The sequence below is a fragment of the Eriocheir sinensis genome, chromosome 30, assembly GCF_024679095.1.
Source record: "Eriocheir sinensis breed Jianghai 21 chromosome 30, ASM2467909v1, whole genome shotgun sequence".
In the NCBI taxonomy this organism is placed as follows: domain Eukaryota; kingdom Metazoa; phylum Arthropoda; class Malacostraca; order Decapoda; family Varunidae; genus Eriocheir; species Eriocheir sinensis.
In genome coordinates, this window is record NC_066538.1 from 6,165,817 (window position 1) to 6,186,926 (window position 21,110).

A 21,110-nucleotide genomic window follows, 5' to 3' on the forward strand; every position below is an offset into this window, starting at 1 on the left:
CCCCCTTTTATTTCCTTTTATTTTTTTATTTTTCTCCATATTTTACGGTTACTGCCTCTTATTTTTCATATTATGCATGTCTGCTCATCGAGGGAACTTTGTTTGGGTGTTTTTTTATTATTTTCCTTTGATGCCCTTTCTTAGATCTCAATACTAATAATGATAATAATAATAATAATAATAATAATAATAATAATAATAATAATAATAATAATAATAATAATAATAATAATAATAATAATAATAATAATAATAATAATAATAATGATAATAAAAGTAATAATAATAATAATAATAATAATAATAATAATAATAATGATAATAATAATAATAATAATAATAATAATAATAATAATAATAATAATAATAATAATATAATGATAATAATAACAACAACAACAACAACAACAACAACAATAATAATAATAATAATGATAATAATAATAATAATAATAATAATAATAATAATAATAATAATAATAATAATAATAATAATAATAATAATAATAATAATAATAATAATAATAATAATAATAATAATAATAATAATAATAATGATAATAATAATAATAATAATAATAATAATAATAATAATAATAATAATAATAATAATAATAATAATAATAATAATAATAATAATAATAATAATAATAATAATAATAGATAAATAAATAAAGGTAGTAATAATAATAATAATAATAATAATAATAATAATAATAATAATAATAATAATAATAATAATAATAATAATAATAAATAATATATAATAATAATAATAATAATAATAATAATAATAATAATATATATATATATATATATATATATATATATATATATATATATATATATATATATATATATATATATATATATATATATATATATATATATATATATATATATATATATATATATATATATATATATATATATATATATTAGTCTATTGCAATATAAATGACTTGCCAACTTATTATTTTTTTCTTACTCTGTCTGATGTTAGTCTTATTATTATTATTATTATTTTTTTTTTTTATCTCTGCCATGTCCATTTAAAAGTAAAGTTGGGGGCATACACTATAGCTACGCGTGGCCTCGGTGCTCATCTCCGTCGCATTGCTGTACTGTTAATGCCCTAAGAGTGTTTTGTTTTATTTGACTAAGCACTAATGAGGAAAGACGAAAAAGAAGAGGAAGAGGAGGATTAGAGTTGTAATAGTCATGTAAATTAAGTCTAGAAATGGAGATAAGAGCAAAAATAAACAATAACAAGAGAAAGAGAAGAAAGGAGAGGGGATGAGAGGACCAGCTGATGTAAATAGCAACAAAAAGAGCGAGCAGAAAGAGGAGAACGGAACAATATGAAACACTGGACGAGGACTTGGCACACACGTGGGATAGGCGCGCGCTCTTTCTAGTTTTCGTTCATTCTCTTTTTCATTGATCTTAGGTGTCCGATACTTTTTGGTTGATTCTTCTTATATTTCATTCAGTGTCATAATCTGGTAAAGAGGGGCTGACAAGATCGTCCTGTTGTTGTTTATTCATCCGTATATCTCTATCTCTTTATCTTTCTTTTCTTTTTGTTATTGATTTTTTATTTGTTCAACCTCCTCTGTAGTTTTCTTTTTATTGCTAGGGCGTTAGGATAGCAATCGAGTACCTTTGTGTGTGTTTGTTTAGCCTAAATTAATAAATCGTCTAAAGAAACTGACAAGATCTCCCTTTTATACTATTTTTTTATCTTATTCTCTCTCTCTCTCTCTCTCTCTCTCTCTCTCTCTCTCTCTCTCTCTCTCATCCATGTAATCTACCTGGCTAAGTGAGGGATTGAAAAGACCAACATCGAATTTCCGTTTTCCAGCGCTGAATTTCCATATGTTTCTATTCCTGACATATTCTGAGCAACGAGGGAACACGCAGCTTTTAGAACGCATTATTATATCCCCCAACTTTATTTGATCTTTATTTGTCCCTCTTCCGTTGCCTGCTGCTTGAAACGGAAAACAACAATGCCCTTTTTCAACGATAACATAATCAATCAGCCATCCTTGTCAATCTTGTTTAATGTGTGACAAAAACCTTTCGATCCCAATTACGTTCTTAATTTTTCTGTATAGTGGTCTAATTTCATCTCTTCACTTGGTTCTCTGTCTGCCTTGGCTTCACAGTTTCTGGGTTGTCACTGTTACTTTCGTTGTCCGTCTGCAATCAGTTCTACGCGTGACGTGACCTGGACAAAACCATTTCTTGCGACTAGCACAGATTTGGCTTTCACTGGTAGCCTGGTAACATATAGTCCCAGGTCTATCTCTGCCCCTGTGGTGGATAGTGGAGTGTTTCCCATGTGGTATTGGTATGCTGGATATCCCCTCCCAAGGTGCAGGATTTTACACTTTTCTTCATTGAATTGTAGCAGCCACTTTTTGTTCCATTCCTGTATTCCTGTAGCTTGGTCATGTCTTCTTGTAGGAAATCCGGCCGCAGTCAAGGGGTTAAGTATTCATTAAACTATTTTCAGCCTTTGTCTTTTCTAATTCATGACGCCCGATCGCTTCCTTCCTTTACTTTCATTTATTGCCAGTGCTGATAATGATGGTGATGGTGCTAATGATGATGATGATACAAACAATGATAATGATAAGATAGATGTGGAGAAGGGAGGCAATGCAAATGGAATGAAAGTAAAATAAGTACTTAGATTTTCCACTAATTTAACGTAATGACAATCCATGTTTTACGCAGCCTATTTTTCACTGCATTCCTATATGTGTACGCTTCTTTGCTTTCTGTATATTGATCAACCAAATTAACTGTAGGCAAAATATTGTAACTGCAATTTCAAACACCAAACAAATGGCATATCAAGATTCGTTATCACCATATGTTAATCTTCGCCACCACCCCGCCACAATCACCGCCAGTACTGTCATCACCACCATCGCTCTCACCACCAACACCACGATCATCCTACACCACCATCACTCCCTATGCAACGAAAGAAACTAAGGATCTCCCTGCCGCCCTTACGAAAGGTATGAAGTCCGTATTTTTAAACGTATCTCCGCCCAAGTACACATATTTGACAAGGCTTTCGTAGGAGTTTGGGGCATTTCCAGGCGTAGCTTTATGACCCTGGTGGCAGTTTGACCCTTCCTCTGTACCACGAACCTAATAGAACACTCATTAGAACCCGACTGATCTACTTTTCGGACTTTGGAAATAGTTGATGTGAGGGGTGGTGGCGTCTGACGATGCCGACCTGACTCTCCTTAAGTAACTGGAGTATGTTGCATGGCCATGATTATTAATTTTATTGCAAGTGTTAGTATATATAGTTTCCACGATTACTCATCCATATAACAACCCAGAAACCCCGCAAAACAAACACAATGCAACACTCAACAGCCAAACAAACACCAAACACACAAAAAAACACTCCGAACACACACAAAAAAAACCCAAAAAACAACTAATTTAGACTTATCTTCTTATGTTATTAATTTTACTGCAAGTGTTAGTATATATAGTTTTCACGATTACTCATCCAGTACGCCCGTGATATTTAGTCATTTATTGCCAGTGCTGATAATGAGGGTGATGATGTTAATGATAATGATGACACTAACAACAAAAGTGATAATAAGGTGGAAATGATTGATTGATTGATTGATAGTTTATTGTTGCAAGTAAAACAACAAAGGAGAAGGGAGGAGGAGAAGGGAGACAATGAAAATGGAGAGTAAAAAAGTACTTAGATTTGACATTATATCAGCGTATTGACAATTATTTTCCGTCATTAACTCGTACTAGAGGTGATTATGAGGATGAGATGCAGGGAGTGAAGAAGGAAAATAAGAAAGGGAAAGGAAGGAAAGAAAATAATTAAGCCCACCATAAAAATACCATGTTGACAACCGTTTTCTATCACGAACTAATTCATCTAAAAATCATCAAAACATCAAGTTGAAAGTCGTAACAACCATCACAAAACACTAAAAAAAATCAATGAATAAGAAAAAACGCTCAGAAATCTTCCAAATAGCCTGATTTTGACGTTTGACGTAAGAAGAAATACAACAAACACACCCAGAAACACCCGAAACAAACACAATTCAACATTTAACAGCAAAACAAACACCAAACAAACAAAAATACCTCAAGAGAAAATAATTTAGACATAAAATAAATAAAAGATACAAAAACACAGAAACCCCGCAAAACAAACACAATGCAACACTCAACAGCAAAACAAACACTAAATACAAACAAAAGCACTGAAAACACAGAAAAAACACTTCAATCGCCCCAAAAAGCAACTAATTTTAGACAATAATAAAAAAAACGTAAAACAAACACAATGCAACTCACACCAGCAAAACAAACACCAAACACACACAAAAAAAACAATAGAAGAAACACAAAAATACCACAAGAGAAACTAATTTACCGTAGACATAATAATAAAAAAACTTAGAAACCCCGGAAAACAAACACAATGCAACACTCAACATCAAAACAAACACCAAACACAAACAAAAACACTCAAAACACACCCAAAAAAACACTCCAAACACCCAAAAAAGCAACTAATCTAGACTTTTTTTTATCAAACACAACACAACACACATCAAAACAAAGACCAAACACACAAAAACACTCAAAACACACCCAAAAAAACACTCCAAACACCCAAAAAAGCAACTAATCTAGACTTTTTTTATCAAACACAACACAACACACATCAAAACAAACACTAAACACAAACAAAAACACTCAAAACACACCCAAAAAAACACTCCAAACACACAAAAAAGCAACTAATCTAGACTTTTTTTTATCAAACACAACACAACACACATCAAAACAAAGACCAAACACACAAAAACACTCAAAACACACAAAAAAACACTCCAAACACCCCAAAAAGCAACTAATCTAGACATAATAATAAAAATAAAAAAACAAAACAACCCAGAAACCCCGCAAAACAAACAATGCAACACTCAACATCAAAACAAACACCAAACACACACAAAAAACACTCCAAACACACAAAAAAACACTCCAAACACACAAATAAAACACCCCAAACACCCCAGAAGCAACTAATTTAGACTTTTAGCAAAACAGTTCAAATCGAGACCTTGGGCGAGGAACATAATGGCCGCTCCCTCCTGCTCGCCTCGGCCCTGCATCTGACTTCATTTTTACCGTTTTGGGGACGAGATGAGAGGGTGAGTGCCTCTTAATATCACCACACAGGTACAGGAGGGCATAATTAACACGCAGGTACTCATATAATAACCTGTGAGTCAAGAAAATGAGAGAAAAATGAGTTAAAAGGAGGAGGACGAAATCTAGGTACGGGGCAGACAACTTTATTTTTCTCGTAATTTCTCTCTTGTGGTCGATTTAGTATCATCACACAGGTACAGGAGGGCATAATTGACACGCAGGTGCACATATAATAACCTGTGAGTCGAGGAAATAAGAGAAAAATGAGTTAAAAGGAGGAGGACGAAATCTAGGTACGGGGCAGACAACTTTATTTTTCTCGTAATTTCTCTCTTGTGGTCGATTTAGTATCATCACACAGGTACAGGAGGGCATAATTGACACGCAGGTGCACATATAATAACCTGTGAGTAGAGGAAATAAGAGAAAAATGAGTTAAAAGGAGGAGGGCCACAGCTGGGGATGGGGCAGACAACTTTATTTTTCTCGTAATTTCTCTCTTGTGGTCGTTTTAGTATCGCCACACAGGTACAGGAGGGCATAATTAACACACAGGTACACATATAATAACCTGTAAGTCTAGGAAATAAGATAAAAATTAGTTAAAAGGAGGAGGACGAAATCTAGGTACAGGGCAGACAACTTTATTTTTCTCGTAATTTCTCTCTTGTGGTCGATTTAGTATCATCACACAGGTACAGGAGGGCATAATTGACACGCAGGTACACATATAATAACCTGTGAGTCGAGGAAATAAGAGAAAAATGAGTTAAAAGGAGATGGACCAAATCTATGAATGGGGGAGACAACTTTATTTTTCTCGTAATTTCTCTCTTGTAGTCGTTTTAGTATCACCACACAGGTACAGGATGGCATAATTAACACGCAGGTACACATATAATAACCTGTGAGTCGAGGAAATAAGAGAAAAAGGAGTTAAAATGAGGAGGGCCAAATCTAGGAATGGAATACATAACTTTATTTTTCTTGTAATTTCTCTTGTGGTCCTTTTAGTATCATCACACAGGTACAGGAGGGCATAATTAACACGCAGGTATTCATATAATAACCTGTGAGTCTAGGAAATAAGAGAAAAATGAGTTAAAAGGAGGAGGATGAAATCTAGGTACAGGGCAGACAACTTTATTTTTCTCGTAATTTCTTTCCTGTGGTCCTTTTAATATCACCACATGGGTACAGGAGGGCAAAATTAACATGCAGGTACTTATATAATAACCTGTGAGTCGAGGAAATAAGAGAAAAATGAGTTAAAGGGAGAGGACGAAATCTAGGTTAGGCATTGCAGCTCCCTGGTATCTCCTTCCCTCTGTTCATCCGTCTGGTTAAGAGTGCGGCAAATATTTCCTTTATTGCTGTTATGGTACCTTTTTTGTGGCGTTTATTTTCTTCCATTTGATAGTTTTAAGCTCGTTTAAGTGTTTTAAGGCATTGTTTGGCTTCATTAACGCTCCATTGCTTACTCCCTTCCAAACCGTCTCTTCAAGTACCGCAGCTCATTCTCATGTGTTTCTTCAAGAGTTTCATGGCATTGTTGGGTCTAGACTGTTGGCCTGTCAGTTTAGTGTAAGTTGGTATTAGTTAAGAATTAGTACGTATTCAGTAATTGACGTCTAACCTAACCTAACTATATCTAGCCTAATGTCACCTGACCTGGCCCTCCAATACCAACAAATAAAATTCATCATGATAATAAAACACAAATACTTAAAATCCCCCTGAAGAATCTAAGTGACGTTTAATAGTAAACTTAAAGAGCGATGTACTAGACTGCGCTTATAACCTTTACTTATCAATATTTTGGATTTTCTCTTGGTATTGCAGAAGCTATTGGTTATTTCACTGCATTTAGAGAAATAAAATACAAGACATGATATCACTATTAACTTCATGCGAGATGGCTACCTTTATTTCCATATTAGCCAAGATTTAGTAAGTTTATTTCTTGAACACTTTCCCTCCACTTCTTTGTCCTTCTACACCACTTGTTTGAATGTCAATATGTTTAGTTTTCCTAAGACTATGTAGACCTAGACTGCATTTGTATTGTGTTAAAGTATCAGTAATTTTGGTTTTATTGAATATTAGTAAAGTTTGGTATGGTATTTTTATGCTATAGTCCAACCATTTCAAATAGTCCGTTTAGTGGTGGATTCCATGGGTCCTTTCCTCCCCTCTGCTCTGCCACACAGTCCCAACACATTTTTCCCTCTCATTTATTTACCCCTTGACTATGAATTTCCTACAAGAAGACATCACTAAGCTACAGAAACGGATCAAAAAGTGGCTGCTACAATTCAATGAAGAGAAATGTAAAGTCCTGCATCTTGGAAGGGGATATCCAGCATACCAATACCACATGGGAAACACTCCTCTATCCACCACAGAGGCAGAGAAAGACATGGGAGTATATGTTATCAGGCTACCAGTGAAAGCCAAATTTATTCTAATCACAGTGGACGGGTTAACTATACCTAGCTAACATAGGAGAGGGAAAAATAGGTGTTGGTACTGTGTGGCAGAGCAGAGGGAAGGAAAGGACTCGTGGAATCCACCGCCTAAACGGACTATTTGAAATGGTTGAACTATAGTGTCCTTGAAAAAATCTCATGTATTTAGTATTTATGTGTGTATGTAAATATAAGTTATTGTGGCCAGTTTGACCTTTTGATTCTGAGACGGAGTTAGTCAGAAGTGTTGGATTTTTCATAGTCATGGTAAGTCGACAAATACAAACCCAATCATTAAAAAAAAATAGTGGTACAAAAAATTGACTAACCACGCCTTGAAAAACAGGGCAAAAAAGACAAATCAGCCACATTAGTGTTGATAGTGACTCATAGGATATGTAAAGAATCAGGCGATAGATATGAATGTAGATCTTGGTTGTGTTGGTATTCATTGAAGCATCAGTAAGTTGGTGCTGGTGGATAATAATGAAGATTCAAGGTTATTTGGTCCCTCTCTCTTATTTATAACTCACCAAGCACTCGTCGCAGGCTGAAGCACTTGTTGTGGGCAGATACAGATAGGTATGTAGATCTTGGTTGTATTGGTTTTCATCTAAGTTTATCAGTAAGTTGGTCTTGGTGAAGAGTCAAGGTTATTTGGTCCCACTCACTTCTCATTCATAACTCACCAAGCACTCGTCACAGGCTGAAGCACTTGTTGTGGGCAGATACAGATAGGTATGTAGATCTTGGTTGTATTGGTTTTCATCTAAGTTTATCAGTAAGTTGGTCTTGGTGAAGGGTCAATGTTATTTGGTGCCACTTGTGTCTCTCATATACCCCACCAAGCACTTGTTATGAGCCGAAGAACTTGCCATGAATTGTAACACTGACCATGGTCCCTAACACTTGCCATGAGCTACAGCACTTGCCAGGGACCCAATCACCTGCTAGTCATAACACTCGCTGTAGCCTCATCACCTTCAGCTTTGGAAAACAGGTGTAAGGCATTTTGTTATATTTTTTCAGCATAAACACTTTGAAACACTATAGTGAGAGGTTTAGACTTAACTTTAGACAGTTTTACATCCTTAGAATATGTTTTGTTTCAATCTTTAACCTTGATTTACTTGACAATCTTTTTTGAATTTTAACAAAACTAGCTAACTTGGGGAGCATTCCTTACGATCAGCATAGTCCCCACCTTTAGGGTAGAGAATTCACATCCTCCATCTAATGTTTACAAGAGCAACAGCAGCAATACGAGCCTTGATTGGGTCAAAAAACAAATACTGGTAAACATTTTAGCTGATGATTGTGATGGACCAGTTGCATGTGTTTCTGGTTAGCCTACACATTTAACTTCACCAATATACCTTCACTTTTGTTGGGAAATTAAGTCAACATAGTATTTGCTGCAGATCTCTCTTTATTTTCATTAATTTTTCATTTAGACAGGAGGGAATTGAAAGTTTGATAATAAAAAGGGTGCCTGTGATAGAATGCTCCCGTTTATTGAAGTCACCCCCTGAAGCCAACAGGATTCACACTAACTAAGCTGTGATTTCCCCAAGCAACATCCCATTGCCACATTTTCTATGAGCTGGATGGGGATGAAAGAGTGGGACAGATAGTAAACACACACACACACACACACACACACACACACACACAGAGACATATATAGCATTCACAGGAAACACATGTAGTAACCCACTAGCACAGATACCTGATAGTCTTTAATTAAATACACTATATCCCACCTTGATTGACATTGATCTGTGTTACCTGATGTACCTGATGTAAATTTCTTATACGTTACCCAGTACTACTTTTAATGTGTTTATTGTGAGTTGGTTTTAAAAAGGAGAGAAAGGAGTCCTGAGTCTTTAATGAGTGAACTGGTAAAGAGTGGCACCGAGTGAGTGAGTAAGCGAGCGAGTGAGTGAGTGAGAGCGTTAGTTACCTCTCAGCCATGGAGGTGAAACAGGTGAGTGTAGAGAGAGTGAGTGAGAGGGAAGTGAATGGGAGAGGGAGGTTGTGAGATGGAGATACGAAGGGGAGGGGGGAGAGAGAGAGAGATGAATCACATAGCAACAAATATGGAGTAGCTATAACAAATGTATATTAATATGTACATGTATATATGGATGAATTATTATTATTATTTCAGTGTCATCATCAGTAGTAGTAATAGTAGAAGTAGTAGTTACTGTATATGTATATCTATTATTATTATTATTATTATTTTTATTAACTTACCCTAGCCACACACATCCAACACACTCATCCACTTGACCTCCCTCATCTCTGCATCTTTCATCCATTGTCTTTCATCCAGCTATCATCTCCCGTCCACCCTTTCCTCACCCTCCAATCTAAACCAGTTATAAATCTCTATGCATAACCCATACTCATCTCTGCATGTTCACCATACAAATTGAAACAGTTACCAACCCAGTCTTTCATTCATAACCTTCATAGTATCCCCTTCTGAATGTCTTGTGGGGAGAGAACTGGTGAATCTTGTGGACATTTTTAATTTTTTACATCCCTGAGCTCTGGATTTGTCTCCATTACCACAAAAAGATCATTATTATCATCTGTTTTCTGTCAATTTTCTAGTATTTATTATGAGGTTAGATCTATCATTGCCATCCTCCATCTGTCTCCATCAAGTCCTTCTGCCTTATTAACACTTGAGAGCAGCTATGTCCTCCTCCACACACATTTTCCAAGTCTTAGGTTCGTATTCTCAGATGCTATCACTTATCACAACAAATATTCAAAGGCCACAGAGGTGATTAGTTGAGTTCTCATGAGAGTTTTTCATGTTCATGGTGCTGAAGAAAAGATGGCGCCTCTATAAAATACTTGCCTGCGCCATGACGGGCTGGGGTCGAATACCATCCAGGCCCCTCAAGAAAGCCTACCTTCGCTTTAGGCTGACATGTTAAAAGAAGAAGAAGAAGAAGAAGCCTTGTCAAACTATCACCAGGCTCATAAAACTACCCACTGGAAATACTAACACAGCCTCTATGAATACCTTGTCTAATGTGAGTGTGTAAGCCCTGAAAAGCTTGAGAATGTAAGCCTTCGTATCATCATCATCATCATCATCATCATCACAAGCAGCTCACCCATCTTAACTTCAGTATTTCCTTGTCAGTATCAACAACAGCAGTCACCAGGTCCTCCTTCACACATATCCTTTAGGCTTTAATATCCACATTGTAACACCATCTAGTTCACCCATCTTAACTCCATCAATTGTTTCCCTGTCAACACCAAAAGCAGCTAGGGCCTCCTCCACACTTAGCCTTAACATCCACATTATCATCATCATCATCTATTTAACATTAGATAAGAGGGTAGATGCTTCCAACTTCGTACTTCTGTCCATTGCCTCAGCCTCTCCAGTGCCTAATGCTGCCAAATTCTCTTCAACTCACTGCCTCCATGTCTTTTTTGGCCTGCCTGGTGAGTGGCGACCTGGCTCTTCCACCCCACAACTGCTTTCCCCAGTGCCTTGCCACCCCCCTCTCTTCTTCACATGCCCAAACCACTTCAGTCTCCATACTCCCAGCACAACGAAACCAGCTCACACATCTTAGCTATCTACTTTAACAACCTTAGCATCTTAACTTTAACTTCAGCATCTACATCTTAACTTTAACTTCAGCATCTACATCTTAACTTTAACTTCAGCATCTACATCTTAACTTTAACTTCAGCATCTACATCTTAATTTTAACTTCAGCATCTACATCTTAATTTTAACTTCAGCATCTACATCTTAATTTTAACTTCAGCATCTACATCTTAACTTTAACTGCAGCATCTACATCTTAACTTACACTTCAGCATCTACATCTTAACTTTAACTTCAGCATCTACATCCTAACTTTAACCAGCATCTACATCTTAACTTTAACTTCAGCATCTACATCTTAATTTTAACTTCAGCATCTACATCTTAACTTTAACTTCAGCATCCACAACACAACACACCCATCTCATCCATCTTCACTCGACTCATCCATACTTCCTCCGACAGACATGCACCATGACAGACAGCCTGGGCAGCAAGAGCGACCACTCTGGCCACTCTGTCATCCAGGCTGGCCTCCGCGCACGCATGGATGTGGTGTGCGTGGTGGACCTCATCTGCCCCGAGCACCTCCACCACAGGAAGCGTGCGTGGGAAGAGGTCAAGAACAGCTGCCTCTCCATCAACGCCAACTGCTCCCATATACAGGTGAGGGTGGTGAAGGTTGGGGGAATGGGTGGGAAGGGGGAGGATGGGCTGTGGCAATGTCGTGATGGTGGAAGTTTGGGGTTGTGTTTGCGTGTGATTCTAGCATTCTACTTTTCGTTTAACTTAGAAATTTTCCGTCATGGGGTTGGACGAGCTATGAGTCCCTCCCACTCCTGATGATCGTAAACTCTCTCTCCTTAATGCTCATTGTTCTGCATTTTGTTTAACTTCCTTATTTTCCCTCATGGGGCTGAACGAGCTATGAGTCTCTCCCACTCCTGACGATCGTAAACTCTCCTCCCTGATGTTCCTCCTTCTCATGTCCTTCACACACTGGTCCTCTTCGGTCTTCCAGCTGGTCTCCTCCCTTCTACCCCCACCTCCATAGCTCTTCTGAGTACATGGCCCTCCTCCCTCCTCTTGACATTGGGTGGTTAGGTTAGGTTATGGTGTTTTATTTTCTCATTTTTCAATATTTGTAAAAATATTGAAAAAAGGAGAAAGCTGAAAGTAAATGTCAACAAAAGTAAAGTGATGGTTTGTGAGCGAAGTAGAAGTGAGGTTGTAGATTTTGTATGCCCATATAGAGTGGGAATTGAATGTGGAAAAGAATGCAAAATAATTTTGAATGGTGAAGAAATGGAGGAGGTCAATGAGTTTAAGTACTTTGGATCAGTTTTGTGTAAGCATGGTGGTACGGAGGGAGAGATAAGAGAAAGGGCATTGCAAGAAAGAAAGGTGGTAGGGTCTTTGGGACGAATCATGAATGGCAGAAGTGTGAGCATTGAGGTAAAGAGGGATTTGAGAAATACAGTAATAGTACCAACCCTCACATATGCAAGTGAAACGTGGGCCTGGAATGAAAGTCAGAGGTCTAGAGTGCAGTCAGTGGAAATGAGTTATTTGAGGAGTGCTTGTGGTGTGAGTAGAATGGATGGAATGAGTAATGAAATTGTGTACGAGCGTTTTGGAATGTGTCACGGGGGTGAAGGGAAGAAGTGTGGAGTGGTGGAAAAAGTGAAGTGACAGACTTTAAAGTGATTTGGCCACATGGAGCAAATGGAGGAGAGTAAGATGACCAGAAGGGTGTATGTGAGTGAGATAGAGGGAGGGAATGCCAGAGGACGACCTCCAGTGAAATGGAGGGATAGGGTGCAAAAGTACGTTAGGGAGAGAGGGGAAAGATCTTTGAGAAGCTTTGAGCAGGCAAGGAGGGAGTGTCTGGATAGAGAAAGATGGAAGCTCTTCTGCCGTGGCCATCCCCTGGTGGGAGCTCCTAGGAGCAGGCATCGATGAAATGATGATGATGATTTATCTTCTTTTCACACGTTACACAATACATCTAATACATCCTGCTTCAACCTCTTATCCAGGGCTGTATAGTCCTCTCATTCCCTCTTCCCCTAGTGTACCTGTGGGTTAACATATGCTGTGCACTCTGTTGATCCAATTCTCTGGTGGTCTTCCCCTGACACCCCCTCCCTCAATCCTACCCTCATATACTCTCTTCATAAAGTCATATTCCTTCATCATTGTCACGTTTCCAAATCATTGCAGAACACCACACCACAAATTCAGCCACTCCATAATCCACTCCCTTCACTGTTAACCTGGTAGCAGCGACAGGCCAAGTTTGTGGATTTACTGTATAGCAGCGACGGGCCAAATTTGTGCCATGATATAAACCCCCCAAAAAAGATGATACATAATCTGATCACAAATGCTTTGATATGTATTATGAAATGCTTTGTGTGAGGGGTGATTTTTTCTCATTTTTCTCGCTGCTACCGGGTTAAACTCATACTACCTAACGTATAGATAGGCAGAGAGGTAGGTATTCTTTTATCAAGTTTCATAATGGTGTTCTTGCATACTTTTTTTTTCATGTTAAGTGCAGTTTTTCTTTAATGCAGCAACTTTTGGGGGTAATAGCTCATACCTATGTGACACCATTATCTGATGTTTACGGACACCTCATTTCTAAGAGGAACGCACCCGCACCCTTTGTTTTGTTATATTTTCCTCAATTGCTGCTTCCCTTGATATGTCTTTTCCTATTTGTTGCAGCCTCTGTTAGTATATATATTTTTTCTAATTCTTGCATCCCTTGTCATACTTCATCTAACCCTTGCATCGTTTGTCATAGATTTTTCCTTAATTGTTATCACCTCTTCTACTTTTTCCCTCATTGTTGCATCCCTTGTCATATTTCTTTTCATTCTTGCATTCCTCCCTAGTCATACTTCATCCAATTATTTCATCCTCTGTTTTAGTTTTATTCTTAATTGTCATCACCTTCTCTTCTATTTTTTCCCTCATTTTTGCATCCCTTGTCATATTTCTTTTCATTCTTGTATTCCTTGCCTTATTTCTTTTAATTCTTGCATTCTTTGTTATGCTTCATCCAATACTCTCCTCCCTTGTTTTAGATTTTTCCTTAATTGTCATCACCTTCTCTTCTATTTTTTCCCTCATTTTTGCATCCCTTGTCATATTTCTTTTCATTCATGTATTCCTTGCCTTATTTCTTTTAATTCTTGCATTCTTTGTTATACTTCATCCAATACTCTCCTCCCTTGTTTTAGATTTTTCCTTAATTGTTATCACCTCTTCTATTTTTTCCCTCGTTGTTGCATCCCTCGTCATATTTCTTTTCATCCGTGTATCCCTGGTCATACTTCATCCAATTCTCTCATCCCTTGTTATAGATTTTTCCTTAATTGTTATCACATCTATTTTTTCCCTCATTGTTGCATCCCTTTTTTGTATTCACTCAGACCGTTGCAACATCTGACATTAAGGTTCCTAGTATTACTGTATCTCTGAAATCATGACTAAGACCCACAACTAGGAGAGTCTGGTTGTGGGTTCAAGTCTAATGCCCTAATTTTGAAGCCAGTGTCAACTTCTAACAATTCCTGGTATTACTTTATCTTAAGAATCATGACTAATATCCCACCCACACCATCTCCTTTATTCCTCTCCCTACCTCCCTTTCCCACAACCAGGAGAGTCTTGTTGTGGGTTCAAGTCTAATGCCCTAATTTTAAAGCCAGTGTCAACTCCCAACAACTCCTGGTATTACTTTATCTTAAGAATCATGACTAACACCCACCCACACCATCTCCTTTATTTCTCTCCCTACCTCCCTTTCCCACAACTAGGAGAGTCTTGTTGTGGGTTCAAGTTTTATGCCCTAATTTTGAACCCAGTGTCAACTCCCAACAATTCCTGGTATTACTTTATCTTGAGAATCATGACTAACATCCCACCCACACCATCTTTATTTCTCTCCCTACCTCCCTGTCCCCTTTCTTCCTTGCCCTTTCTCTCTCTCTTTCTGTTTTCTCCTTTACTTTAATGATGGTGACAAGAGAAAACACTCCTTCACTCCCCTTCCCTCCCATCATTGCTTGCTTTCTTCCCTTTCCTTCCCTCCCCTTCTCCTCTTCCTTTCTTTCTCTCTCTCTCCTCTCCTTCTCTTTTTTTTAATGATGGTGACATGAGAAAATACTCCACTCCCCTTCCTTCATTACTTATACTCCCTTCCCTCCTTTCCATCCCCCCTCTCCTTCCCTTTCCTACTCCTTCCTTGATGATGATAAACTGATACATGGATAGATTTTGAAAAGGCCGATAGATAGATTGCCACACTAAAACGCACTTCCAAATAAGCATCTCTACGGAAGCAACAAAAAAAACAGAAGAAATTTAAATCCCCACTTACTCACGAGCTCATTGACGTCAAGTGCGGGATGTTTGTGTGTGCGTGTGTGTGTGTACGTAGATGATCCGGCTCCGATTCTTCTGAAAGGTGATAACAAACAAACGTGATTCAGCTTCTGCGGGATGGGACGAAAAGAGTGAGTCACATCCTGTCCAGTAGTGGCCACTTCTATCTTATCCAGTGTGTGTGTGTGTGTGTGTGTGTGTGTGTGTGTGTGTGACTAATAGAGTACCTGTTTATAGGGTTAAGGGGGCAAGAGTGTGGCCCGCTTTTTTTTGTAAACATCCTTTTTGTATTTCTTTATGGTCGGAGAATGATGGGTCTTGGTAGTAATTGAGTTTATGAAGTAGTAGTAGTAGTAATAGTAGAAGTAGTAGTAGTAGTAATAGTAGAAGTAGTAGTAGTAGTAGTAGTAGCCTAGTACGTACGTAATACCATGAACAGCTACCATATATACGTCCTGACCCCAAAAAAATCATATATGCTTCCTTACTAATGAGATATTTTATATAACACATTGAAGTCTTTCTTTGTTGATTTGTATCTTAAATTGCTGGCAATCATGTGTTTGAAAACTTTCTAAACAACCTAACCTAACCTAACAAAACCCCGAACAATTACTATACGTCTTGACTCCGAAAAATCATATATGCTTCCTTACTAATGAGACTTTCTATACAACAAAGTGACCTCATTCTTTGTTGATTTATACCATAAGTCACTGGCTGTCATGTGCTTGAAGAGACCCTTAACGATAACCCAAACTGTCACTATATGTATGCACTCGGTAAATTCATAAATGCTTCCTTACTAATCAGACTTATTATCAGACACAGTGAGCTCTTCCTTTGTTGATTTGTGCCAGAAGTTCCTGCCTATAATGTGTTTTAAGATACCTTAAACTTAACCTAACGTAACAAAACTCCAAATAGTCACTATAGGTCTTTACTCAGAAAATTCGTATATGCTTCCTTGCTAATGAGACTTTTTATACAACAAAGTGAGGTCAATCTTTGTTGTTTTATACCATAATTTGCTGTCTATCATGTGTTTGAAAATAGCAACTTAACCTAACCTAACAAAACCACAAACCGTTACCATATGTCTTTACTCCGAAAAATTATACGTCCTTCCTTATGAATGAGACTTATGATCTGAGTGGGTGAGGTCATTCTCTGTTATTTTATACCATTAGCTGTTGCCTATCATGTGTTTGAAGATGTCCCAAACTTAACTAACCCAACACAACTAGGAACAATTACCATGTATCAGTCCTCAGAAAAATCATATATGCTTCCTTACCTTACTTTTTATCATTACAGTTTCAGAAGCTGGACTTTGGCGAAACAAATGTCCTTGAACAGTTTTACAATGCTGACGTGGCCATCGTGGACATGTCGGTCAGCGTGCAGCAACACTCCCTCTTCTACCACTTGGGGGTGCGGGAGAGCTTTGACATGAAGGAGAACATTCTGCTATATAACGACAATGACTCCGAGGTCACCGTCCCCCTCAAGGTATATTATTTTTGTTATTTCCTCAAGAATTCCCTGTTTTGTACCCTTATCCTCCCTCACACACCTCCTCCTCCTCCTCCCTCACATAAGACGACTGTAGGTTTGGCACCATGACTACATACCCTCGGGGGGCTTTGCGGTGCAGTGGTTAGCACACTCGACTCACAACCGATAGAGCCCGGGTTCGATTCTTGGGTGGAGTGGAAAAATTTGGGTGGCTTTTCCGATACCCTATGCCCCTGTCCACCCAGCAGTGAATGGGTACCAGGTATTAATCGGGGGTTGTGTCTCGTCTCCTGGGATCTGTTCCCTTCTCCTATAATTCCTTTCCCTTCTGTCTCTCTCCGGCATATGACCACAGATGTTGCGCCGACTAAACCAAACTTTCCAACTTTACTACATACCCTTCCCCTCTTTCCTCCTTTACTACATACCCTTCCCCTCTTTCCTCACAGTTCTCATGCAGCAACTACATCTTCATCTCATACCGCTACCTTGACATGGGCCAATGTGTACTGACGGACCCCAGCACTCGCATTGGGGCTGAGGACACCCTTCCCTCAGAGTCCAGGGTCCTGCTCTCCACCAAGCTACGTCGGCACCTCCAGGATGTAGAGATACAGTCCAAGTGAGTGTCTGCTATTTTGGGAGTGTCTTGGGGGCTTCTTTGTTTCATCTTTTGTTATGCCCATGAGCTGCCTCCTCTACTGAAACAAAGCAGTACAAACCACCACCATCACCACCACCTCCACTCCCCGCACAGCATCATCTACTGGAAAAAATAACCACAGTCTCCCCTGTAAAAGGAAAAACACTACCCGAAAATAACAAAACAACAATAATCACCCCCCTTAAAAAAATTAAAATGACCCCCCACACACACACCAAAAACAAAAACAAACAAAAAAAAAAACAACACCCCAAACACAACAATTAAAGACAACCTGAAAACAATAAAACAGTAGAAGATTGCAGGCATTTTTTCATTATTGTTTCCTTTTTTTTTTTGCCCTAAATCTGTTTCCTCTGCTCTAAAAAAAAAAGAAAAAAAGAAAGAAAGAAACTAACCACCCCATCGCCCCTCAGAGCACACATGAAAGAGAAGTTCCTGGCCGACCTGCGTAAGGCCCGGGACGTCTTCTCCGGCGAGGAACTCAAGAAGCAGCTACACAACCTCCGCCGCCGCCTCGACGACCCCAACATCCTCTCCATCGACGTGGTGCTCAACATGCTCATATCGCTACGGGAGATACAGGTAACGACATGAGTAATAAGGCAATAAATTAAGAGAGTAGATGAGGTAGCGACATCAGTAATGAGGTGATTAATTAAGAGAGGAGATGAGGAAAGATACAGGTAACGACATTAGTAATAAGATGATTAATTAAGAGAGATGAGGAAAGATACAGGTGTGAACATAAATAATAAGGCAATAAATAGAGGGAGTAAATAAGGAAAAAGATAATAAGGTGCTCATAGGGCTGCAGGAAATGTGGGTAAATAATAGAGAAGGAAAGTTAGAAAATACAGAAAGAGTCACAGTTAGAGGTAAATAATAGATGAGGAAGGAGTTAGAAAATATAGGAGTTAGAGTTAGGAGTAAATAATAGATGTCAGTAGATCAGGAAAGAGAACATGGATAAAGAAAAAGTTAGAAAATATAGGAGTTAGAGTTAGGAGTAAATAATAGGAAAGTCAGTAGATCAGGAAAGAGAACATGGATAAGGAAAAAGTTAGAAAATATAGGAGTTAGAGTTAGGAGTAAATAATAGATGAGTCAGTAGATAAGGAAAGAGAACATGGATAAAGAAAAAGTTAGAAAATATAGGAGTTCGAGTTAGGAGTAAATAATAGGTAAGTGAGTTGATAAGGAAAGAGTTAGAAAATATAGGAAGAGTTAGAGGTAAATAATAGAATGAGGCGTTATTGTTTTAGTGATTCCGAAGAGACATACAAACATTCTCACCATTCTTTTCATCATCCATTTCAACTTTATCCCCGTTTCTATACCATGTTCTTTCTTGCTTCTCCTTCTCACTCTACGTCTCTCTCTCCTCCTCATCATCATCATACGGTTTCAGTGGGAAGGAAAGAGTTAGAGCATATAGAAAGAGTTAGAGTCAGAGGTAAATAATAGATAAGTCAGTAGATTAAGAGAATATGTAAGGAAAGTTAGCAAATAGATGAATAAAGAGTTAAAAGATTTAGAGGTGTTCATATTGGTGCTGAAGATACAGATAACAACATAAGTAATGAGTCGATGAATTAATAAGGTCATAAAGAGGTAGAAAGTAAGGAAAGGAATAAGTAAAGAGACATAAGGGAACGATTTATCTTTACATATATTTTTTGTTTGGCTTACGTTCCCTCACAACCCCCACCACCCATTCCAGGACTACGACGCCATGGTACACCTGGTGGATGACCTTAAGACCATCCCCAACCGCAAGCTCTACACCAACACGCCGGCCATCAGGTTCCTCTACGGCTTTGCTCTCAACAGGTAGAGTGGCCGACAGGCTGACTGGTGCTCCCCTGTCTCTCTCTCGTTACTGCATAATTCGCCACCTTCGTAAAGAAACCGTCTAAGTCATTATTTTCTACTTTTCAGGAAATCAGAAAAGAACTGTCATTATCTCATTTGCCTTAAGATTTAGGCAGAAGTGAAAAGGCCAATTCCAGAACACTCGAACCTTGAATGACGAACGCCACTATACAAAAATGATGGAAATTTGATGTAGACAAAAACCTGGAAATCACTGAAAAATGACCTAGGCAATTATTTTATGAGGGTGTCAATATATTCTTCTTTTCCTTCATAATCATTGTTGTTATTATTGAGATCCATGAAGGACAACAAACTAGGAACTATACTAACTGAAACTAAGACTAAATTGTGAGCCATATTCTGTAACATTTCGGTGGCCAAGATCACCTATTTGACAAAGCTCTCGTGGGAGTTTTAGGCATTTCCAGCAGGGGTAGTTTGACCCTGCTTCTGTACCATAAACCTAAAAAGCACTCATTTGAACCCGATTGATTTCCTTTTCGGACATTGTGAATAGTTGATGGGAGGGGTGGCCACGTCGCAGAAAACCCACCAAAGTCCTACTCTACTAAACTAACTAAAATAAGTCCTTCCACCTTTCTAAACTAACCAAACTATACAAGGGGTGGCCACGTCGCAGAAAACCCACCAAAGTCCTGCTCTACTAAACTAACTAAACTAAGTCCTACCTTTGTAAACTAACTAAACTATACCAAACTAAACCAAGTCCCTTTTCCCTACAGACGCAACATGCCAGGGGACAGGGAGAAGGCGCTGGCCGTGATCACCCGAGCTCTGGAGAAGAAGGAGAACGAGGTACCTGACATGGTGTGCCTCTGTGGCCGCATCTACAAGGTAAGGATACATGAAAACGCTGAAACAGTACGAGGAGGAGGAGGAGGAGGAGGAGGGAGAGAGGTAGAGTGAGAAGGAGAAGCAAGAGAGAACATGGTATTAAAATGCAGAAACAGTATGAGGAGGAGGAGGAGGGAGAGACGTAGAGTGAGAAATGGAAGCAAGAGAGAACATGGTATAAAAACATGGATAAAATAGAAATGGATGATGAAAAGAATGGTGAGAATGTTTGTATGTCTCTTCGGAAACACTGAGGGTCGTATTAAAAGACATTTCGCCGCCCAGGAACACATATTTGACAAGGCTTTCGTAGGAGTTGTGGGCATTTCCAGGAATAGTTTTATGACCCTGGTGTTAGTTTGACCCTTCTTCTGTACCGTGAACCTAAAGAAACACTCATTAGAACTCGACTGACCCCCTCTTTAACCTTTAGAAATTATTAATGTGAGTAGCGATAGTGTCTTATAATACCAACCAATTGGACGTATTATTAAACCCT

General features: G+C 38.4%; 1 protein-coding gene across 3 annotated transcripts in view; it reads left to right on the forward strand.

The window, feature by feature from the left end:
• Window positions 1–2,893: 2,893 nt before the first annotated feature.
• The window catches only part of LOC127005505 (mitogen-activated protein kinase kinase kinase 15-like), a 47,887-nt gene continuing 29,670 nt past the window's right edge, over window positions 2,894–21,110 (forward strand). For 2 of the 3 annotated variants that reach the window (XM_050874412.1, XM_050874414.1), the window contains exons 1-7: window positions 2,894–3,035; window positions 11,764–11,964; window positions 17,014–17,208; window positions 17,664–17,836; window positions 18,295–18,463; window positions 19,602–19,711; window positions 20,500–20,611. In XM_050874412.1, coding sequence (XP_050730369.1) covers window positions 2,991–3,035; window positions 11,764–11,964; window positions 17,014–17,208; window positions 17,664–17,836; window positions 18,295–18,463; window positions 19,602–19,711; window positions 20,500–20,611 — 1,005 coding nt within the window. In that variant the 5' untranslated portion in view covers window positions 2,894–2,990. Of the gene's footprint in view, window positions 3,036–5,108; window positions 5,238–11,763; window positions 11,965–17,013; window positions 17,209–17,663; window positions 17,837–18,294; window positions 18,464–19,601; window positions 19,712–20,499; window positions 20,612–21,110 lie in introns of those variants that run through there. The other variant, XM_050874413.1, reaches the window with a different exon arrangement.